This window comes from Xiphophorus maculatus, chromosome 16, assembly GCF_002775205.1.
Source record: "Xiphophorus maculatus strain JP 163 A chromosome 16, X_maculatus-5.0-male, whole genome shotgun sequence".
Taxonomy (NCBI): domain Eukaryota; kingdom Metazoa; phylum Chordata; class Actinopteri; order Cyprinodontiformes; family Poeciliidae; genus Xiphophorus; species Xiphophorus maculatus.
In genome coordinates, this window is record NC_036458.1 from 732,132 (window position 1) to 750,641 (window position 18,510).

General features: G+C 45.1%; 2 protein-coding genes across 4 annotated transcripts; one reads left to right on the forward strand and one right to left on the reverse strand.

The window, feature by feature from the left end:
* The first annotated feature begins 1,278 nt into the window (after window positions 1-1,278).
* On the forward strand, window positions 1,279-13,673 carry med15 (mediator complex subunit 15). Of its 3 annotated transcripts, none has more exons than XM_023349144.1 (18): window positions 1,279-1,465; window positions 3,442-3,535; window positions 3,607-3,658; window positions 3,739-3,762; window positions 3,898-4,053; window positions 4,189-4,430; window positions 4,855-5,139; window positions 5,410-5,514; window positions 5,916-6,029; window positions 6,101-6,216; window positions 6,287-6,417; window positions 7,161-7,295; window positions 7,854-7,917; window positions 10,159-10,225; window positions 11,653-11,828; window positions 11,897-12,063; window positions 13,115-13,213; window positions 13,304-13,673. In XM_023349144.1, exons 1-18 carry the CDS (start codon window positions 1,398-1,400, stop codon window positions 13,438-13,440), a joined length of 2,232 nt encoding a protein of 743 aa, XP_023204912.1. In that variant the 5' UTR covers window positions 1,279-1,397; the 3' UTR covers window positions 13,441-13,673. The 3 variants fall into 3 exon arrangements, with proteins under 3 accessions (XP_023204912.1, XP_023204914.1, XP_023204913.1); XM_023349146.1 differs by having other exon boundaries at window positions 11,671-11,828; XM_023349145.1 differs by having other exon boundaries at window positions 5,413-5,514.
* A 615-nt stretch (window positions 13,674-14,288) lies between these two features.
* thoc6 (THO complex 6) lies at window positions 14,289-17,579 on the reverse strand. The gene is made up of 13 exons (XM_023348548.1): window positions 17,457-17,579; window positions 16,512-16,603; window positions 16,367-16,431; window positions 15,938-16,041; window positions 15,641-15,678; window positions 15,522-15,570; window positions 15,381-15,452; window positions 15,209-15,311; window positions 15,077-15,126; window positions 14,939-15,001; window positions 14,754-14,864; window positions 14,534-14,662; window positions 14,289-14,452 (listed from the first exon to the last, which is right to left on the reverse strand). The coding sequence occupies exons 1-13, from the start codon at window positions 17,469-17,471 to the stop codon at window positions 14,372-14,374; spliced, it is 972 nt and encodes a 323-aa protein (XP_023204316.1). The 5' UTR covers window positions 17,472-17,579; the 3' UTR covers window positions 14,289-14,371.
* Window positions 17,580-18,510: the final 931 nt, after the last annotated feature.

Here is an 18,510-nt window from a genome sequence, read left to right on the forward strand (position 1 = left end):
TAGCGTTAGTAACTAGAAAGCTACAAAGGAAAACTTCATTTTTGTCACATTACAGAGCCGCAATAAAATCCTTTCATTGTTTCAAATCAATCATGATCAATACAATCTGTCATATTATACAAAAATTAATGGGAAAAAGATTTAGTTTCAAAGTGAAAACTGATTTCTACAAAATATCAATCATTAAATAAAAATATTAAACATCAAATGAGTGACCTCTTCCTGTCAGTTTTTAGCATTGGTGCCTTGGGCTGCTCATCTGGACGCTGCAGTTTTCCTCCATTTTTCCTGTCAGGTTGGTGGGGATCAGCTGTGAACAGCTCTGGGCTTTGATTAGGCCACTCCAGAACCTCAAACCATCTCTGTGTAGCTGTAGCTACAGAACGCTTTAGGTCATCACCTCTATGAATAATAAATGTTCTCTGAAGCCACAGTTCTGATGTTGCTTTCATTTACCTCCTGGCTTTACAAGATTCCAGTGTCTCCTGCTGAGGCGCAACCCCACAGCATGATACTGCCACCACCATGTTTGGACTTTCCACAATGACTCTTAATAAAAACATGTAAATAAATCAATATTTAAGACAGTTGTTCCCTAAGATTTTCTGGGCCCTCTATGGATTACAATAAAATCCCCCCAAAAATGAAAAAGAAAAAGAATCAACTGGTCCCACATGGTTCAACCAGACACATATTTTATTTTCAAACTCCACTGAAGTTTATTTCACACTTCAGGTTGCAACAAAACAAACTACAAACCATCTTTACAATGAAACACTTTAGTGTAAATGTCTTTTTTTTCATTCATCCATACTGCTTCCTGCGCCCCCCCTGCAATGGCACAGCGCCCACCCTAGGGGGCGCGCCCCACACTTTGGGGACCACTGGTATATAAGAAACGTGGGTTTTAGCATAATTTCTGTTGTTTTTAAATTTGCTCTGAACTTCCAGAATTAAATGACATTAAGACAAATAGAGCCACTGGAAAAATATTCTTAGGTTAAAGTCAGAAATCTTATTTTCTATCAATTTTTGCCCTTGTCGTTGCTTGAAAGAAAAAGTATTTCACAGACGTTAATGTCCTGCAATGTATTTGCAAAGTTTTTAGACTTTTCTTTATTTTAATACCTAAAAACAGATACAATTTGTCTATTTAAAATGCGTATTAAATATTCTAATTTGTTTTGTGAGGCTCTAAATGGGGGAAAAGAAATGACACAATGCCATTGTGTTGTTGTTTTGGTGCCATGTAGTATCTAAATCTGACCAGTGGGAGGCGGAAGCGTTCATCAGCGCTGACATCCGTCGAACCGCCGCCATTATCTCTGCAGCGGAAGAAGGAAGGAGAAAACAGTCGGAACCGAGAGAAATTAAGTCAATTTTGGATCAATACTGCCATGGAGGTTCCTGGAGCCGACAGCGACTGGAGGAGCCCTCAGTTCCGACAGAAAGTCGTGGCTCAGATGTGAGGAAGTTGCTTCTTTTTCACGGTTTTGCGTTCAGCTAGGCTAGCTTTTGGTTTAGCTAACTGCTAACATTTTGTAAAAACTGCCAATTTAGGAAAAACTGAAGATAAAAATCCGTCAGGTGCTAAACTTCTACTGCATTTCAGGTGGTCTTATGGGTATGAAACCGATGTTTAATTCGGCACAAATAAAACGTCTAAAATCCATTGTTTTTGTCTTTTTCTGACCAGATTTTGTTGTTGGCATTATTAGCTGCTGAAGCTAGTCAATATTATAAACAATAAGTTTTTATTCCACAACACAATTGTTTTATATAAATCCTATGGAGATGCCTGTTAAAGAAGCAACATTTTTAATTTCTCTTTCTCTAAATAAAACCCAAAGTAACTATTGGAGTCAGCGGGACATTGTTGGACGGATGATTTCATATTTAATTCAGATTAATGAAGACATGTATACTACTTTAAATTGTGCTTAGGGAGAAGTGTAAAGAGAGCTGCACTGTGTCTGTAGAAAAAGAATAAGACAGGATGCAGTGAGGAGCTGTGGAGTGGCAGTGAAGTCAGTTATGTTGGTGCAGGACAGGTATGAGAGTGAGACAGCAGTGAGGTGTGCTGTAGGAGTGACTGAGGAGCTCAATAAATAAAACACGAGGCTTAGAGCCTCGTGTTTTATGCTTTCACTAGGTAGGAGGCAGAAATAAACAACATTTTATGTGTTTTTTTAAGTTAGCCATTTATTCAGTTTTTGGAAATTATTTTTTTTTATTTGGGATTAATGGATTCATTTGATGCATCCACATTAAGTTTTAATTAAATGGTCAGATGTATTTTAACTTTTTAATTTATTAAACTATGGCACTTTTGGGTTTTCATGCTTGCTGAATTCTTTGTATCTAACGCTATTTACGCATGACTGCAAGGCAGTGACGTGCGGTGAGGTTCATAGCTGGTGAGGCTCTCATTTAATCTTTTCTTTCTTTCTTTCTTTCTGTCTTTCTTTCTTTCTTTTGTGGGCTCTAGTGTCCCTTATATGAAAGTAGGCTGACAGGAAAGGGGGAAGGAGAGGGGCGAAGACATGCAGCAAATATCGTCACAATGTCTGGGATCAATCCCGGTGAGGCTCAGCTGCTGCTGCCTCACCAGCTTCGTTTCCGGGCATTTGAATGAGAAAATGCGAAAATTCAGCAATTTTGAAGAAAAAATAATCAGAATTGGTTAAGCTAAATGAAAAATAAATACTTTACAGTACAAACCACAAGGTGAAAATAGCAATAAAAATTATTTTATCATTATAAATTATTTTCCCATGATGACAGGTGAGGCTCTGCCTCCCCTGACCGCACGTCACTGCTGCAAAGATAATTTAGAAGGAAAGATGCGAAGAATAAAAAGGTTTTATGTAACTTAAACAGCAGACTTACATTTTTCTTCTCAAATGGGCCTATGGTAGTTAAAATCATTAAAACCTTTTATTTTGAAGGGATTTTAACACCAGGACCAAAAAGAGGAGGCGTATTAATGCACATTTTAAATGGATTGACTTGTTCAGTTTAACAGTAATTAGAAAAACGTGCAGCATGAAAAATAAACATGAACTTTTTAAACATAACCACAGCTGAAGCATAAATAAAATGAAAAAAACTTAAAACCCTGGAGGTTGGCTGAGCTGTTGGATTTATGATTAATATAATTTAGGTTAAATTCTGATAATTGAGGCTGAAAACACTGAAACTATTTAGAGACAAAGATTTATAAAGCTCTCTGCTTTATAAATCTGTCTCTTTATAAGTAGTGTCTCACTGAGACACACAAGAAAAGTGAAATAAATAAAAGCGTCTGAAGAAGTTGCATGTTTGAGATATGATGAATGAGAAATTCTCCTCTGTCGTTTTTGCTGAGATCATTTTTTGTATATTTTGGACAGTTAAAATGAATGTTTAGTCTGCTGAGTGGTTTGTGTTGGTCTTCCTCAGTGAAGACGCCATGAGGAAGGCCGGTTCTGGAAACACGACACACAAGTCTGGGACGGACATGGAGAACCACGTCTTCATCAAAGCCAAGACCAGAGTGAGTTGTGCCCCGGTGGCTGATGGGAAACGGGTTAGCAGCCGACGCTAACAGCAGTGTGTGTGTTTCAGGAGGAGTACCTGTCCCTGGTGGCCCGGCTCATCATCCACTTCAGGGACATCCGTGAGTTCTGCAGCTTCCTGTCTCTCCGGTTGCCAGTTGTGTTTGGGTGAGGCTAACCGCCGCTGGGCTTTGTGTTGCAGATAAGAAGGCACTGGGAGGAGCCGGTGAGTGGAGCTCTGCTCCCTGCTGGGTTCTGGGTGGGGTTCGGCTCTGGCCGGACCCGGCTCTACCGGGTTCATTGGGGTTCTGCTGAGCATGTCGGAGCTGCGTAATGTTGTCTGTTGTTTGCCCTCTGCTAGATCCCATGAATGCCCTGACTAACCTGACGGGGGTAGGCGGGGGCATGGGCATGGGGCCCCGGCCCCCAGGCACCGCGGTGGGGGGCATGGGGGCCATGGGGCAGATGCAGCTAGGCCAGCATGCCATGGCCGGGGTGCAGGGAAACCCACAAGCCAGTGAGTGTGTTTCCTGCTGCTGCGCCGAGCGTGCCGCTCTATCTCTCTCTCTTCTTGCTTCGGCATGTTGAGCCGACTCCAGGCTGGCTCCGGCTCCAGAACCGGGTCATTCCTGCCCTCCCTGTGTCTCTGCAGTGGGCACCCCGGGCCAGATGTCAGTGCAGCAGATGGTGCAGCAGCAGCAGCAGCAGCAGTCCATGCAGTTCCAGCAGTTCCAGCAGGCACAGCAGCAACAGCAGGCGCAGCAGAACGCTGCGCTGCAGCAGCAGCAGCAGCAGTTCCAGCAGCAGCAGCAGCTCCGTGCTCTGCAGCAGCATGCCCAGAACCAGCAGCTGCAGCAACAGCAGCACGCCCAGAACCAGCAGCAGCAGAACCAGGTCTGTCCACAAATTGACCCAGCAGAACCAGCAGCAAAACCGAGTCCAGATGCATTCAGGCCGCATTCCATTTACCTCAGAGCTCCGAGTCTGACCAACGGAGCAGCATTCCAGTTATTAACACATTCCAACATGGTGGCGCCCAAGTAGACAAACACTCTTAGGCTGCATTCACAAAAATTCTGTTCAGTCCGACTCCGGTCCGCTTTAATAAAACTCTGGTCTGCTTTATGTTTAGTGATATTAATGAATGAACGAAGCTGTTTGAGTTAATTTCACCCTCAATCTGCAACTCTGCCATCTGCTGGTGGAAACTGGTTCTTGCAATGTAAAATGTTTCACTCGGTTTCTGCTGCTGACGGTTCCAGTGATGTTTGTCAGCAGCTCCTTCCTGTCCTCCAGCTCTCATTTCCTGTCTCTGCAGATGCATCAGACGCGGATGCAGCAACTGCAGCAGCAACTACAGATGCAGCAGCAGCACCAGGCGCAGGCCCAGTCCATCCAGCAGATGGTGCAGCAGCAGCAGGTCCAGGTCCAGTCGGGTCAGATGCCTCCTCACTCCCAGCCCGGACTCGTCCCCCAGTCTCTGCCGGGTCAGATGCCGGCGCAGTCCATCCCCATCAGCTCGCTGAGCCAGCAGCAGCAGCAGCAGCAGCAGCAGCAGCAGCAGCAGCAGCAGCAGCAGCAGCTCAAGATGCAGGCCTTCCAGGTGGGTTTGGACTGGCCCAACACAGCGCAGCAGAACTGCACCGGACTGAAGCTGGACGCACCCCTCCACCTGCACATCTAACTAAATCAGTGTTAAATTTTGGTTTGTGTCCCTTTCATTTTAGTAAAAAAGTTTCCAGGGGTCATCAGAAGTTTATTAACATCTTTAAAATGAAAGCGGCTCAAACGTTGATGCTAAGATAATTAGCTTTGGAGGCGGTGGGGATCCAGCTCCCCACACTAACCCTTGCATGCTCTGCTCTGTCTGCAGCAGGCTCGCACCACGCTGCCGCTGCAGCAGGCCCAGCAGGCTGCAGCACAGGCGCAGCTCAACGCCGCTGCAGCTGCCGCCGCTGCCGCGGCCGTGCCTGGACAGGTGAGAAACCTCGAGGCTGGCCTCCCCATGCTAACGTCATGCTAACGATAGGGGAGGCCTTTTATCAAGATAAATAAGAACTTTGATTCGATGTTGTCACGATAAATTCCAAACAAGTTGAAAGTTTTACGTTTTTCTCCTGGTTGTTCAGTGAAATTATCAGTAAATTAAAAAATACAGTTACAGCTCAGTGACACAAATCATGCACTGCTTCATGTGACCGGAGTCATGAAGAAGAACGTTTTGGGGGGAATGTTTTTGTGTTGGTGGGGCTGTAATTGCTGTGACACAAAGTCACACTGTTACTTAAAGAAGAAATGAATATTGTCACTTTTATTGTTACAAAAGTTTATTGCTATGATAGCGTAGCGACATTGCTAACGTTATGCTAACCTCTGCAGATGGTACGGCCCCCGATGCAGAATCTGCCCCGCCCCCCTCGACCTCCTCTGAACTCCGCCATCCCTCCTGCAAACAGCACGGCCGGGGTCGGAGGTCCGATGATGACCCCACAGGTGTGTTCTTCTGCTCTGAGTCACCCAGGTAACAGGAGCGCAGGCTGAGCCGTCCTTCTTGCTCTCCTCAGGTGCAGCAGCATCCCATGATGTCATCACCCTCACCTGTGCAGGTGCCCACCCCACAGATGCTGCCCCCCCCCCAGCCATCCCCGCAGCCCCCCTCCTCTCAGCCCAACTCGGCCAGGTAAGACGGCAGCCCGGAGGCCACGCCCCCTCTCTCTGCCTGTTAACCACTTCCTGCTTCCTGCCTGCAGCTCCGGCCCCACGCCGTCTCCAGGCGGCTTCCAACCCAGCCCCTCCCCTCAGCCGTCGCCGAGCCCGGTCACCGCCAGAACCCCCCAGCAGAACCACGGGGTGGCCTCGCCCGGGCCCCTCAACACGCCAGGTAACAATCATACAGCGGGTGGAATGCAACGCCAGAGGAGCTGGGATTAAACAGCAACGGCGGCCATGTTGTGAGTGGCTTTCTTCCTCCAGACTGGAGCCAGAGATTGCTGATGTTGTTGTGTCAGCACAAGCCTCTGCTCTATTAGATTAGATAGTAAAAAAATAATAATTATATCTTTTTTCCTTAAATATGTTTAACAGAAAAGGCTCTTAAGGTGAGCCTCATTTCTCACATCCACAACTAAAAACACTTTAATGTAAAAAACCTCTATTAAATTTAATAGGTTAGTTGTAACCAGGTTGCAAGCGGAGTGGCTTTATTTTCTGAGATTAACTTGCCTCTCACAATATGGCTGACGATTCCATTCTGTATGTAGGTGAATAAGACTGACAGTGACAGGTCTGCAGCGCCCCCTGTGGCCCTGCTTGGTACTACAGGTTCAAAATATGGATCCATTCTGACTGAACATCCTAATCCATTTTCAGACTTTCAGTTGGTGTTTATTCACATAACCACTGGTTCTGAACAGGTTCTCAACCAGTCCAGAACCAGTTAGTGGGAGTGTGATAAACCTGTAGGAGGCGCCACTGAGGCCAACAACCTCCAATCCACAGAACAGGACTTGAGGCCCAATAAACACAGAACCGTTGCATGGTTTAGTGAAAGTGAAACCACAACCGTCAGTCGGTTCTGTGTCATGTGACTCCAGCTGGCTCCTCCCCCTTCCTTCCTGCGCTCAGGTAACCCCGGGTCGGCAATGAGTCCGGCTGGAGCCACGTCTCTGGAGGAGCAGCAGTACATGGAGAAGCTCAAGCAGCTGTCCAAATACATCGAGCCGCTTCGCCGGATGATCAACAAGATCGACAAGAACGAAGGTGAGCGGCTGACCTTTGACTTCTCTTTGCAGATGATTAGTTCCCCTCAGAGAAAAACCATCAGCAAGGCTGCAGAGAAATCAATCTGACATGAATTGTTTTTTATTAAATTGCAGTATTATTTTTTAATCTTCAATTCCTTTATTTGATTTATTTACTTGTTCTGTTTATATCTTAATAAAATATTTATTGTCTGTGCAAAATTTTTTATTGTAATTATAATTTTTGATGGTTATTTATTTATGTATTAAAACCTGGTTTCCATGGAAATGGATCATATGCAAGTCTCATTTATAAAAAAAATTTAAAATCTGAAAGCAAATAAAACTTCCTCAAACATTTTTAAAATCTTAATAAAAGAAAATATTAAAATCTCCTGAAGACGAATGTTAAAATCAGTCTCATAATTTGAGGTTTCTACATTTTAAATATTTTAAAAGTAAATTTCTGAACCGGGACGCTGAGGAGGACCGGTTTGGGTCCACTTTTAGTGATGAGTATTTATTACGTAAATTGTACGAAGACAGGAAGTTGATGTTTGTGTTGTTGTGCTGCCAGACAGGAAGAAGGACCTGAGCAAGATGAAGAGTCTGTTGAACATCCTGACTGATCCAACCATCAGGTACCGGTACCGTCTGCAGAACTTTGACACCAGAACGGCCATTTTGACCTCAGTGCACTCAGGCTTCTCGCTGCTGAAACTTAAACTCGATACCGATGCTAAGAAAAATATTTTATACTATGGCACAATTTTCTTTCTCATTAAGAAAAACTATGAATAAATACAATATAAAAAAACTGTAGTCTCCTTAATTAGGACAAACCCAGGGAAGAATTCAGCCATTATTTATGAAAATATATCATTTAAAAATATCATCTCTCTGTTTAGTAAAGCGGTAAGCAAGATGGTAAAAGTGTTCATGTTAAGTTATGTTAATAACTGTTCAGTATTGTTTTCTTATAAGTTTGCATCTTCCCTCTTTGGGACAATAAAGGATATTTCTATTCTAATATACTTTATGGAAGCTAGTGTCTGTTGTACAATTATATTTATTTTATTACAGCTGCTTATCTTTACTGTGTTAATGTCAAGTTTATTTATATAGCACTTTAAAAACAGGTGTAAAACTGCACCAAAGTTCTGTACTAGAACGACAATAACACAAATTTTTATCAAACAGAGTATCAAAACACTACTTCAAATAAATGCCAAAAAATAAAAATGTTTTTGTGAAGCGATTTAAAATGATCCAGGCAGTGGGCAGATCTAATTTGGAAAGGTAAATTGCTCCATAGAATAGGAGCAACAACAGAAAAAACCCGATCTGCTTTCCTCTTAAGTCGAGTCCGAGGAACTGTAATGATTTGATCGTAGGATTCTGGACACAGACTGAACTTTTAAAAGGTCCTGAAGATAAGGAGCAGGTGTGTGCTTCCATTGGTTAGTTCCCTGTTGATATAAATTAAGTTTACCACAGAGGGGCAAATAAAGTGTATTTCTACCCTAAAGTAAATTATTTACTGTGTCGATGATTAGCCTGCTTAGCTTAGCGCCATTATGCTAACTCTATTCGGCAGTCAATATGTTTGACTCGTTATAGAAAATACTTTGCACACAACTGCTTACTTTCCTGCTTTTTTTCTTTATGATTTAAATACCAGATGTTTTGTGCCGTAGTCTGACGCTGCTGCTTATTATTACTGCCGAATGTAAAACTAAAGGAGCCACCTACTGGCATGGAGTGTGAACTGGAACGTAAAAGGACATAAAAAGGTGTGGGAGGGGAGCAATTTATAGCCTTCAATATAAATCAGCTTCCAGTTTTGAAACGCCAATTTATGAGAGCTGATGTGAACAGACTGTTGGAGCGGGAGCTCTCTTTTTTTTGTTGTACCCCTCCAGGAGGTCTTTTGTGGACTCTAGTGTCCCTTATATGAAAGTAGGCTGACAGGAAGGGGGAAGGAGAGGGGAGAAGACATGCGGCAAACATCGCTGGGTCCGGGAGTCGAACCGGCGACAGCCGCGTCGAGGACTCAAGGCCTCCAAACAATGCATGTAAAATTGCTACTGCATGGGTCGCGCTATCCCCTATGCCACCACAGCACGCCGGAGCAGGAGCTTTCTGGTTGGATCGAGAGATCTGGTTGGATCGGGAGATCTGGTTGGAGCGGGAGCTCTGGTTGGAGCGGGAGATCTGGTTGGATCGAGAGCTCTGGTTGGAGCGGGAGCTCTCTGGTTGGATCGGGAGATCTGGTTGGATCGAGAGCTCTGGTTGGAGCGGGAGCTCTCTGGTTGGAGCGGGAGATCTGGTTGGATCGAGAGCTCTGGTTGGAGCGGGAGATCTGGTTGGATCGAGAGCTCTGGTTGGAGCGGGAGCTCTCTGGTTGGAGCGGGAGATCTGGTTGGATCGAGAGCTCTGGTTGGAGCGGGAGATCTGGTTGGATCGAGAGCTCTGGTTGGAGCGGGAGCTCTCTGGTTGGAGCGGGAGATCTGGTTGGATCGAGAGCTCTGGTTGGATCGGGAGATCTGGTTGGATCGAGAGCTCTGGTTGGAGCGGCCAGGCAGATAAAAGCTCTGTCCGACCACCGCCATCTTTACCGCCTTGGTGTTCTGTTTTGATCTCACCTGGGAAAATCAAACTACAACAGCACAAAATGGCCAAAATAAATTGAAATGATGGTGTTTCATTTGTCTGTTGCACTTAAAATCTGAATTATTTTTTTTTACTGAAAATGTACATAATTTTATTTGATGCCATAATTAAACCAGACGGTCAGAATGAGCGCCATGGCCGGTCTGGAGTTAGACAGGAGCTGAGAGACTCTGGTTCACCTGCAGCTTCTTTGTTCTTCTGACCTGCAGGTGTCCTCTGAAGACGCTGCAGAAATGCGAAATCGCTTTGGAGAAGCTGAAGAACGACATGGCCGTGGTAAGAAGAGCTCAACTTTCTGTTTCACCCTTTATCGCCTCGCTGGAGCTCAAGCCCTGACTTCATCCAATCGACTGTTATTTTAGACTGCGCTAAAGCTCATAAATTAGCGTTTCTTCAAAAATGACAGTAAAGCCCGCACTTGATTTTCACGTGCGCCACGGCACAAGACATTACGGCACCCTAATTTATTAGCTTCTTTCACAATAAAAGCTCACATCCGGTTCATGTTTGATCTACTGCAAGTAGATTTCCAGCAGCCTCAAGTTTAGACTTTGCAGTTGCAAAAAGAAATTATGTATCGGAAATAATTGGGGACATTAAGCAAAGCTGAAAAATTCTCTGTTTCCAGCGACTTCTCTCACTTCTGGGTGGCAAAACCAGCAAATATCAACCTGATCTGATGTGTAATTTCAAAATAAAAGCACGGCAACTTAGAGGGAGAGAAATAAAAATGTCTTATTTTAAAAGGCTTTTATTTTGAAATTAAACATCAGATGTGGTTGATATTTGCTGGTTTTGTTCTAGAGGTGACCCTCTGCCACCCAGAAGTGAGAGAAGTCGCTGGAAACAGAGAGTTTTTCAGCTTTGCTTAATGTCCCCAATTATTTTCGACACGTTATTTCTGTTTGCAACTGCATAAAAACAAAGTCTAAACTTGAAGCCGCTTGCAGTAGTTTGATCTACTTGCAGTAGGTCAAACATGAACAGGATGTGAGCTTTTATTGTGAAAGGAGTTAATAAGTTAGGGTGCCGTAACGTCTTGCGCTGTGGCGCACGTGAAAATCAAGTGCAGGCGACTTTTTTAGCATCTTTTTTTGTCACGTCCACATGATGAGGATCTGCTGAAAATTTTATTTTCATTTAATATATTATGACTTTTCAACACAATCCCTTCTTTTAACTATAATAAAATATTTAATATTTTTTATTAATCACATAACATTTTAGTTTATTCTGGCAGTTCTTGTGTTTTTTTCCTTTGGTTATTTTCTAAGAAACTTTAATTTCTTGCCATTACACTAACTTAAGGAGCAAAGAGGATTTTTACTGGCAGATTATCATAAATAACATTTAAATACATTTTTTCAACTTGTATTTGACAAAAAATTATTGAAAAAACAAAACTTGTGATAAAAATGTAAGAATAAAAGATGTTATTAAATTTATTTTAGTCATGCATGTTTTTTCTCATTCTCTCTTCGGAGGCCCCACAGTGCCCCCTAGCGGCCTCTAGAAACATTGCTCCAGCCAGTAACTCCGTGTTCCCAGACACATTGACTCTAACTTCACTGAATATTGTTTAGAATAATAAAGATCCCAAAATAAAACAACTTCTGAGTTCCAGCGTTTGCTAACCAGGCGTTCGTTAAAGCAAAGTTTCTCCTCTCAGGTTCTGTCTTAATGGCGGTTCTCGGTTCTGACAGGATTCACGTCTGTTTCAGCCGACGCCCCCCCCCCCTCCGGTTCCCACCAAGCAGCAGTATCTGTGCCAGCCGCTGCTGGACGCCGTCATGGCCAACATCCGCTCCCCGGTCTTCAACCACTCCCTGTACCGGACCTTCGCCCCCGCCATGAGTGCCATCCACGAGCCGCCCATCACGTAGGCCCCGCCCCTCCGTTCCACGCCGCTTCGTCTCGCCCCTTCTGACCCCCTTTTCTGTTCCCCAGGGGGCCCAACGTCTGCGGGAGGAAGAGGAAGCACGAGGAAGACGAGCGGCAGACCATCCCCAACATCCTGCAGGGGGAGGTAGCGCGCCTCGACGTCAAGTTCCTGGTCAACCTGGACCCGGCATTCTGCAGCAACAACGGCACCGTGCACCTCATCTGCAAGCTGGGTGAGACGCTGTGATTGGCTGATGGATCCTCTGATTTAGCTCCAGTAATTACTGCTATTGATTAGATTCATGTGTGAGAAATGGAAAATTAATGATAAACTGAATGTCTGCAGCTCAAATCTGAGTTCAGGAAGTGAACAATTACCTGACGAGGATGAAGAGGAGACCTAACAAACCAGCATGTTAACCGGGGAGATAAAAGCTCTCCGTGCTCAGTGTCACAATAACCAGCAGCTGCTTGATTCAGCGAAGGAGCAAACCTCACATTCCTCCACATAAATCAGGCTGAACTGCAGAACCGCAGCGTGATTAGCCTGCAAGATCTTTATTCCTGTTTCCGACCGAAAGACGTTCCTGTTATGGCGCTAGCTCTGAACCGATCTTCCTCTACTGTGAGTTCAGACTGAGCTGGTTCTCTCACATCAGCTGCGATCAATAACCGATGATATTCAGCATGTGGATTGGGTCCCAGAGGACTAATGACAGCGCAGCCTGGTGAATGTGACGTTTAGCCAAGCAGAAAACAACCGCCATGGCGCACCAGAAAATCTACAAAATATCGTCACTGCTTTTTTCGCGTCGGCCATGTTTGCTTACTCTGAACTATCGTTTGATCTTGAGAGATTTCCCATCTGATATATTATGCATAAACCTGTTATAGCTGTTATTTTATTTTGTATTGTCATGTGTGAGCTTTGAAAAATCAGCTGACTATTTCTAAACCAGGCTTTAGCAGCAAGGCGTTATTCGATCCATTAGTTCTCTCAACAGTTTGATTCTTTAAAATAACCAACTGAAGCTAACGTTCTGCTAACGTAATGTTCTCTCAAAGCTTAGAGGAAGTGGTTTTAGCTTCAACATGACCAGCTGTAACTCCAAGGCACCGCCCATATAAGGAAGTGCTTCCTGTTGATTCTTTCACCAGAAATGCTGCAGGATATCAGATCTAATCATTTTCTATCATTAATGCGTTAGCTGTAATCGTTATGTTTTCTAAGACCATCAGCTCCAGTTCTGGTTTTCTCACCTTGTTGCTCTTTTTGTCCCTCAGACGATAAAAACCTGCCCAGCGTTCCTCCGCTGCAGCTCAGCGTTCCTGCAGACTACCCGGATCAGAGTCCGCACTGGGCCGACGACGGAGACCAGTATGGTGAGGAAACAGGCGTCCTGATGGGTTTATTTCTCCAGGATTTAATCTGCGGCGCCTCTGAAGCGTCTAAATGTCTCTGCTGTGTCTCAGGCGCCAACGGCTTCCTGCAGACGGTCCACAGGAACATGACGTCCAAACTGCTGCAGCTCCCTGACAAACACTCGGTGACGGAGCTGCTCAACACCTGGGCCCAGAGCGTCCGGCAGGCCTGCCTGTCTGCCGCCTGAAGCCCCGCCCACTGTCTGTAGCCCCGCCCACTCAGCCACCGCAGTATCGCACTACATTCAGGTCCGGTTCAAACCTTACCGGATTAAATGAACTGCTGCTCACCTGGTTACCTGGTGACCAATCAGTCGCCAGCCCTGAATGCGTCACTAGTTTTTCTGTCAGATATTTGAAACCCGGCAACAAATAAAGATTTATCTGCTGTTTTTATAAATAAAATCCATTTCATCATGAACTGCAGTGTCACTTCTCTGGTTTGTCTCTTACTAAAGTTTTCACGCCTCCGTTAAAGAGAACATGAGATCAGCAGAAATATATGAATAAATATCCTGTAAACATTCAGCTGAGGTCAGAGTTCAAGCAGCTCAGGTTGTTTAAAGGTATCAGTCAGGGCAAGTCTGAGTTAATCAGATTCATTTCTCTCATTTGAAACTGATTAGTTTTGAGAAGCTAAATTTAGTTCTTTACCGATAAATATCAGACATTAAAATTAAGTTTGAATGCATTTCTCATATTTATTTAACTTTTTAGTATTTTTTCACCGCAGGTGGTTTTCAACATGGGTTGAAAACATGAAAACATTTCAACCCATGTTTTCTATAATCACCTTTTTTTTCTGAGTCTGGTTCTAATAAGGTGTCATAAATACGGAGCTCAGAAAAATTCATTTTCATTTTTTATTAAAATTTATTTTCCTGCCTAAAATCTCCTAAAGGAGCAAATTCGACAAGACGACGGCCTGTTTACAGATCAGCGTTCTGGTTCTGGTTCCGGCCCAGAAGGACCCAGGGGAGGTTCTGGATGCATTAACGAGTGACAGCGGACTGCAAGTGACGAAAGTTACAATCAGTGAAATGTAACAAAGACTGGATTTTATTTAGAGTTCGTCCTGGTTCTACTCCTCATCCGATCCTGTCCTGGTTCTGGTTCTGGTCAGAAGCTGAGGGAGAAGGCTCTGTAGGACAGGTTGGTGAAGACGTCAATCTTGCTGCTGCCGCCGCCGACCGTCAGCACCTGGAACACCAACACACCTGTCACCAGGCCCCGCCCCTCACTCTTAGCCCCTCCCCCTCCATGGTGCGTTCAGGGTCTCACCCGGTGCTCGGAGCTCTTTGTGTTCAGCTGCAGCGTGTTGAGGCTTGGTGGTGTGCACGGGATCTGACCTTTGACCTCTCCTCCCAGAAGGCAGTGGGAGACGAAGGCACCGTCGCCCACAGCTAGGATCTGTGCGCGCGCACACACACACACACACACACACACACAGTGAGGCTGCAGTGCGGCCTCCGGCCTGCGGGGGCGCTGTGCGTCTCCTCACCATGTCCTGGTGGAATGCGGCCCGGCGCTGGCAGCCACTCAGCGGGAACACAGAGGTCGGCGACAGCGAGCGCAGATGCCACAGGGACAGAGACGGGCCGCCGCCGCACAGCTGCATCGCCATAGCAACCGGTCAGTAACATGAAATCACGTCTGGGTCTGCAGCTTCATCACATGACCTCTTACCATCCAATCAGAGTCCGTGGTCAGGCAGCTGATCCACTTCCCGTGCTGAGGCCTGGCGCAGCTCTGAAACGAGAGGTCAAAGGTCAGCAGCTCTGAAAGAAGAGGTCAAAGGTCAGCTGGTCAAAGCACAGAGCTCACCTCGTACTTATGGACCTCGATGCAGTGAACGCTCTGCCCCGTCCTGCAGTCTGAACGACACACCATCATCATCATCATCATCATCATCATCATCATCAGAACGGCCACACGGCGCCGCCACCCACTGCTCACCCCACATCCGCACAGCGCCGTCCTCGCTGCCAGACAGAAGCTCCGCCTCCCGCTCACGTACGCACACGCAGTGCACGTAGTCTGTGTGACCCCGCAGGGTCACCTGAAAGGGTCAGAGGTCAGTCACATGACCAGACATCAGCTGCAGAAGAGGAAGAAGAAGAAGATGCACCTTGAAGGCGCCGTGCTCCAGGTCCAGGATGTGGACGTTGTTGTCCCCCGCTCCGATCGCCAGGCTGTCGTCCTGGAAACACATAGTCATCGTCAAAAAGCTACAGCCAGTCAGAGGTCAGAGGTCAGTGTGTGCTCTCACTCGAGGGTTGATGGCCATGGAGTTGATCTCTGGAATCTCCAGACTGGACCTGAAGGCAACAGAGACATGAGACAGGAAGTAGAAGACAGACAGACAGGAAGTAGAAAGCTCGTCCTCACTTGTAGTTCGGCCTCTTCGTCCACAGCGGCTTCACATTCTGAGGAGACACAAAGGTCATCATTTAACCCTTGACCTTCCAGCTGCTATGTATTAATCTATGGCAAGCTGTTAACAGCCATAATCAAATATTTCCTAAAAACCACCTGAAATGCGTACAGTCATTGAACGCACCGCATTCTGCTCTGTTGTTTCATTCTTGTGGGAGTTTCACCACTTTTACATCACTGACATGTTGAACTGATGGGTTGAATACATGCTGACTTTTGGCTCTGATGGCTTTCCGCAGCCTTCCGTACCTTCTTGATGAGTTCGGTCCAGTTCCAGGCGCTGACCTCGCCGTTCCCTGCGCTCAGCAGGACGGAGTCGGTGGAGAGCAGACTGAAGACGGGACCTTCATGAGCTGCAGAGGACAGGCGGGACTCAGAGACTCACCAGAACCGGACCAGAACCAAACTTCTAGTTTATGCTATAAAACAGTTTTTTTTTTTTTTTTTTTTTTTGCTTGTTTTAAAATTTTCCAAGTTGATTTTTACCTGTTGACTTGTTTTAATAATACTATGAAAACTCTCCAATATCACAGATTTTTGTTGCGTGAAACAATAACCTGCAGGTTTTCTACTTTTAAAAGCTATTTTCTGTGTTTCTCTTGACTCAGGTGAGTTTACAGGTGAGATTTGACTCATTTTTCATAAATCAAGCGCACCGCTCAGGCTGGCAGGTCTCACCTGTGAACGTCAGAACAGGCTTCTGATTGGCCGTCGTGGCGTCTGGACTGAGAGCCGCAGCCAGGCTGAAAACACAGCGTGGTGACAGGTGTGAGCTGCAGGCTGAGGACAGGTGAGGCAGGTGGGTGCGTTTGTTTCGTCTCACCTGAACAGGGCGATCTCTCCGTAGTTGTTCCCAGCCGCCAGGAAGCGGCCGCAGGGAGAAAAGCTTTGGGAGAAAACCGACATGTGGAGGAGCTGAGGACAGAGAAGGCGCCATGGCAACGAGCCGTTAGTTAAAGCCAGTTGGAGAGGATCAAACGTCACCATGGTAATCTCAAAATGATGCTAAGGTGAAAACTTTCAGGAAATTATTAAAAACAAACTTATTTATGAGTCTGAGATCTAAGACAGCTTTTCTGGATAACCCTGAACCTCCTCAGAACCAGAACCAATGTCTTCAGTCAGAAGCTTCTACATATTCACTGTAACGCAGACTGCTACAGGAGATTCTTCCTGCTCAGAGCCGTCATCACCTACAACAGCTCTGAAGAACCTGATGGGAGTAAAACAGTATTTAGTTTCCCTCTGGGGGAGCAATAAAGTACTAACGGCCCATCTTAAATCGCGCATGCTCAGTTTTCATCTGGCTCCAATCGAGGGCCTGCAGAAACAAAGACCTGGGGATTGGTGACCTCTGACCCAACAAGTCAAACCATTTCCTGTTTAAAACAAACTCTAAACTGATCCAGAGTCAGCCCGAATTAAATGCTACACCGAACCGAATCTGATACTCTTTCTAATGTTTAATTTGATATCTGCACTTTTAATTAATAAGGAAACAAATCTTTATTTTGCTTAATTTAAAACTGAGTACTTTTCTTCGTGAAGAACAAAACTGATGCGCCCGAAAAAGGAGAAAATTAACAGAAAATTTTACTACTAATGTTTTAGCTTCTCAGCTCGCTAAAGAAAGAATTTCAAAATGTTTTAATGCTGCTTCTAAAATATGATGAACAGAAACAGCGCAGCGGGTTTTAGCGTTTCCGTCCCTGAACTTCCCAGAGATCCCACGGAAACACGGAGGAATATTGACTGAAACAATGTTCACCTCTACGGGTCCCATCCTGGCCTCTGGATCCTCCTGGTTCTGGAAAAACAAAGAACTCAGGAACAAGCAGAAACCCAAACGGAGCCACAGGAGGGAAAACACGACCGGGACGCTGGAATATGACGTCAGCGCCACAACACGCCACTACATTCTGGGACATGTAGTCCAGCAGCGGCCAGGGGGCGCTCAGAAACTCAGAACCCAAAGTGGAACCAGAACTTTACATATCTTTGAGGCGCACTGGTGTGTGTGTGTGTGTGTGTGTGTGTGTGTGTGTGTGTGTGTGTGTGTGTGTGTGTGTGTGTGTGTGTGTGTGTGTGTGTGTGTGTGTGTGTTTATGCAAAGGGTCAACTCATCAGTTTGGACTTTAGAAGTTGAGAACTTCCTGAAATTGACTGAGTTTGAAATGTGCGCTTCCTGCAGCAGCTCAGTTTGTTGTTTTTTAGATTATTCTGAGTTTTTTCTCTTTTCTTTGTTTATGTTGTTTTTCCATCATTTGTGTTAATTTCCAAGTTTTTGTTGTGTTCATTATGACTGACTGTTATAACCCCAGCTTGACGTGTTTCCCCTTTGGGTTGGGTGTGTTATTGTTAGACCACACAGAGGGCCGGCCCAAAACACAAGCAAACTAAGCTGCTGTTTAGGGCCCATCAGGCCCTCAACAGCTTGCATTAATGCTTGGGTTTTTTATCTTAAACCAATGATGTGCACTTTTCACATTTGTTTATTGAGAATGAGAAGATAATTACATTTGTTGACACTTTCAGCATTAATAAATTATAGTATTTATTATTTAACAGTGAGATTTAAAGGAATTATCTTCATTGTTTATTGTTTCAATCAAACTCAAGCATAAAGTTGAATTCTTTATGTTTGAGTTTGGTTTGTTCACAAATAACTAATTATGTGTGACTGCTTTTAGGGTCAGCCACTGAAACGGAGACCTTTTTTTTTTTTTAACAAATATGTGTTGAAACTGTTGAACTGTTGAAAGGGGCCCCACATCAAATTCAGCTCAAGGCCCCATTCAGACCTCGGTCGGCCCTGACCGCAC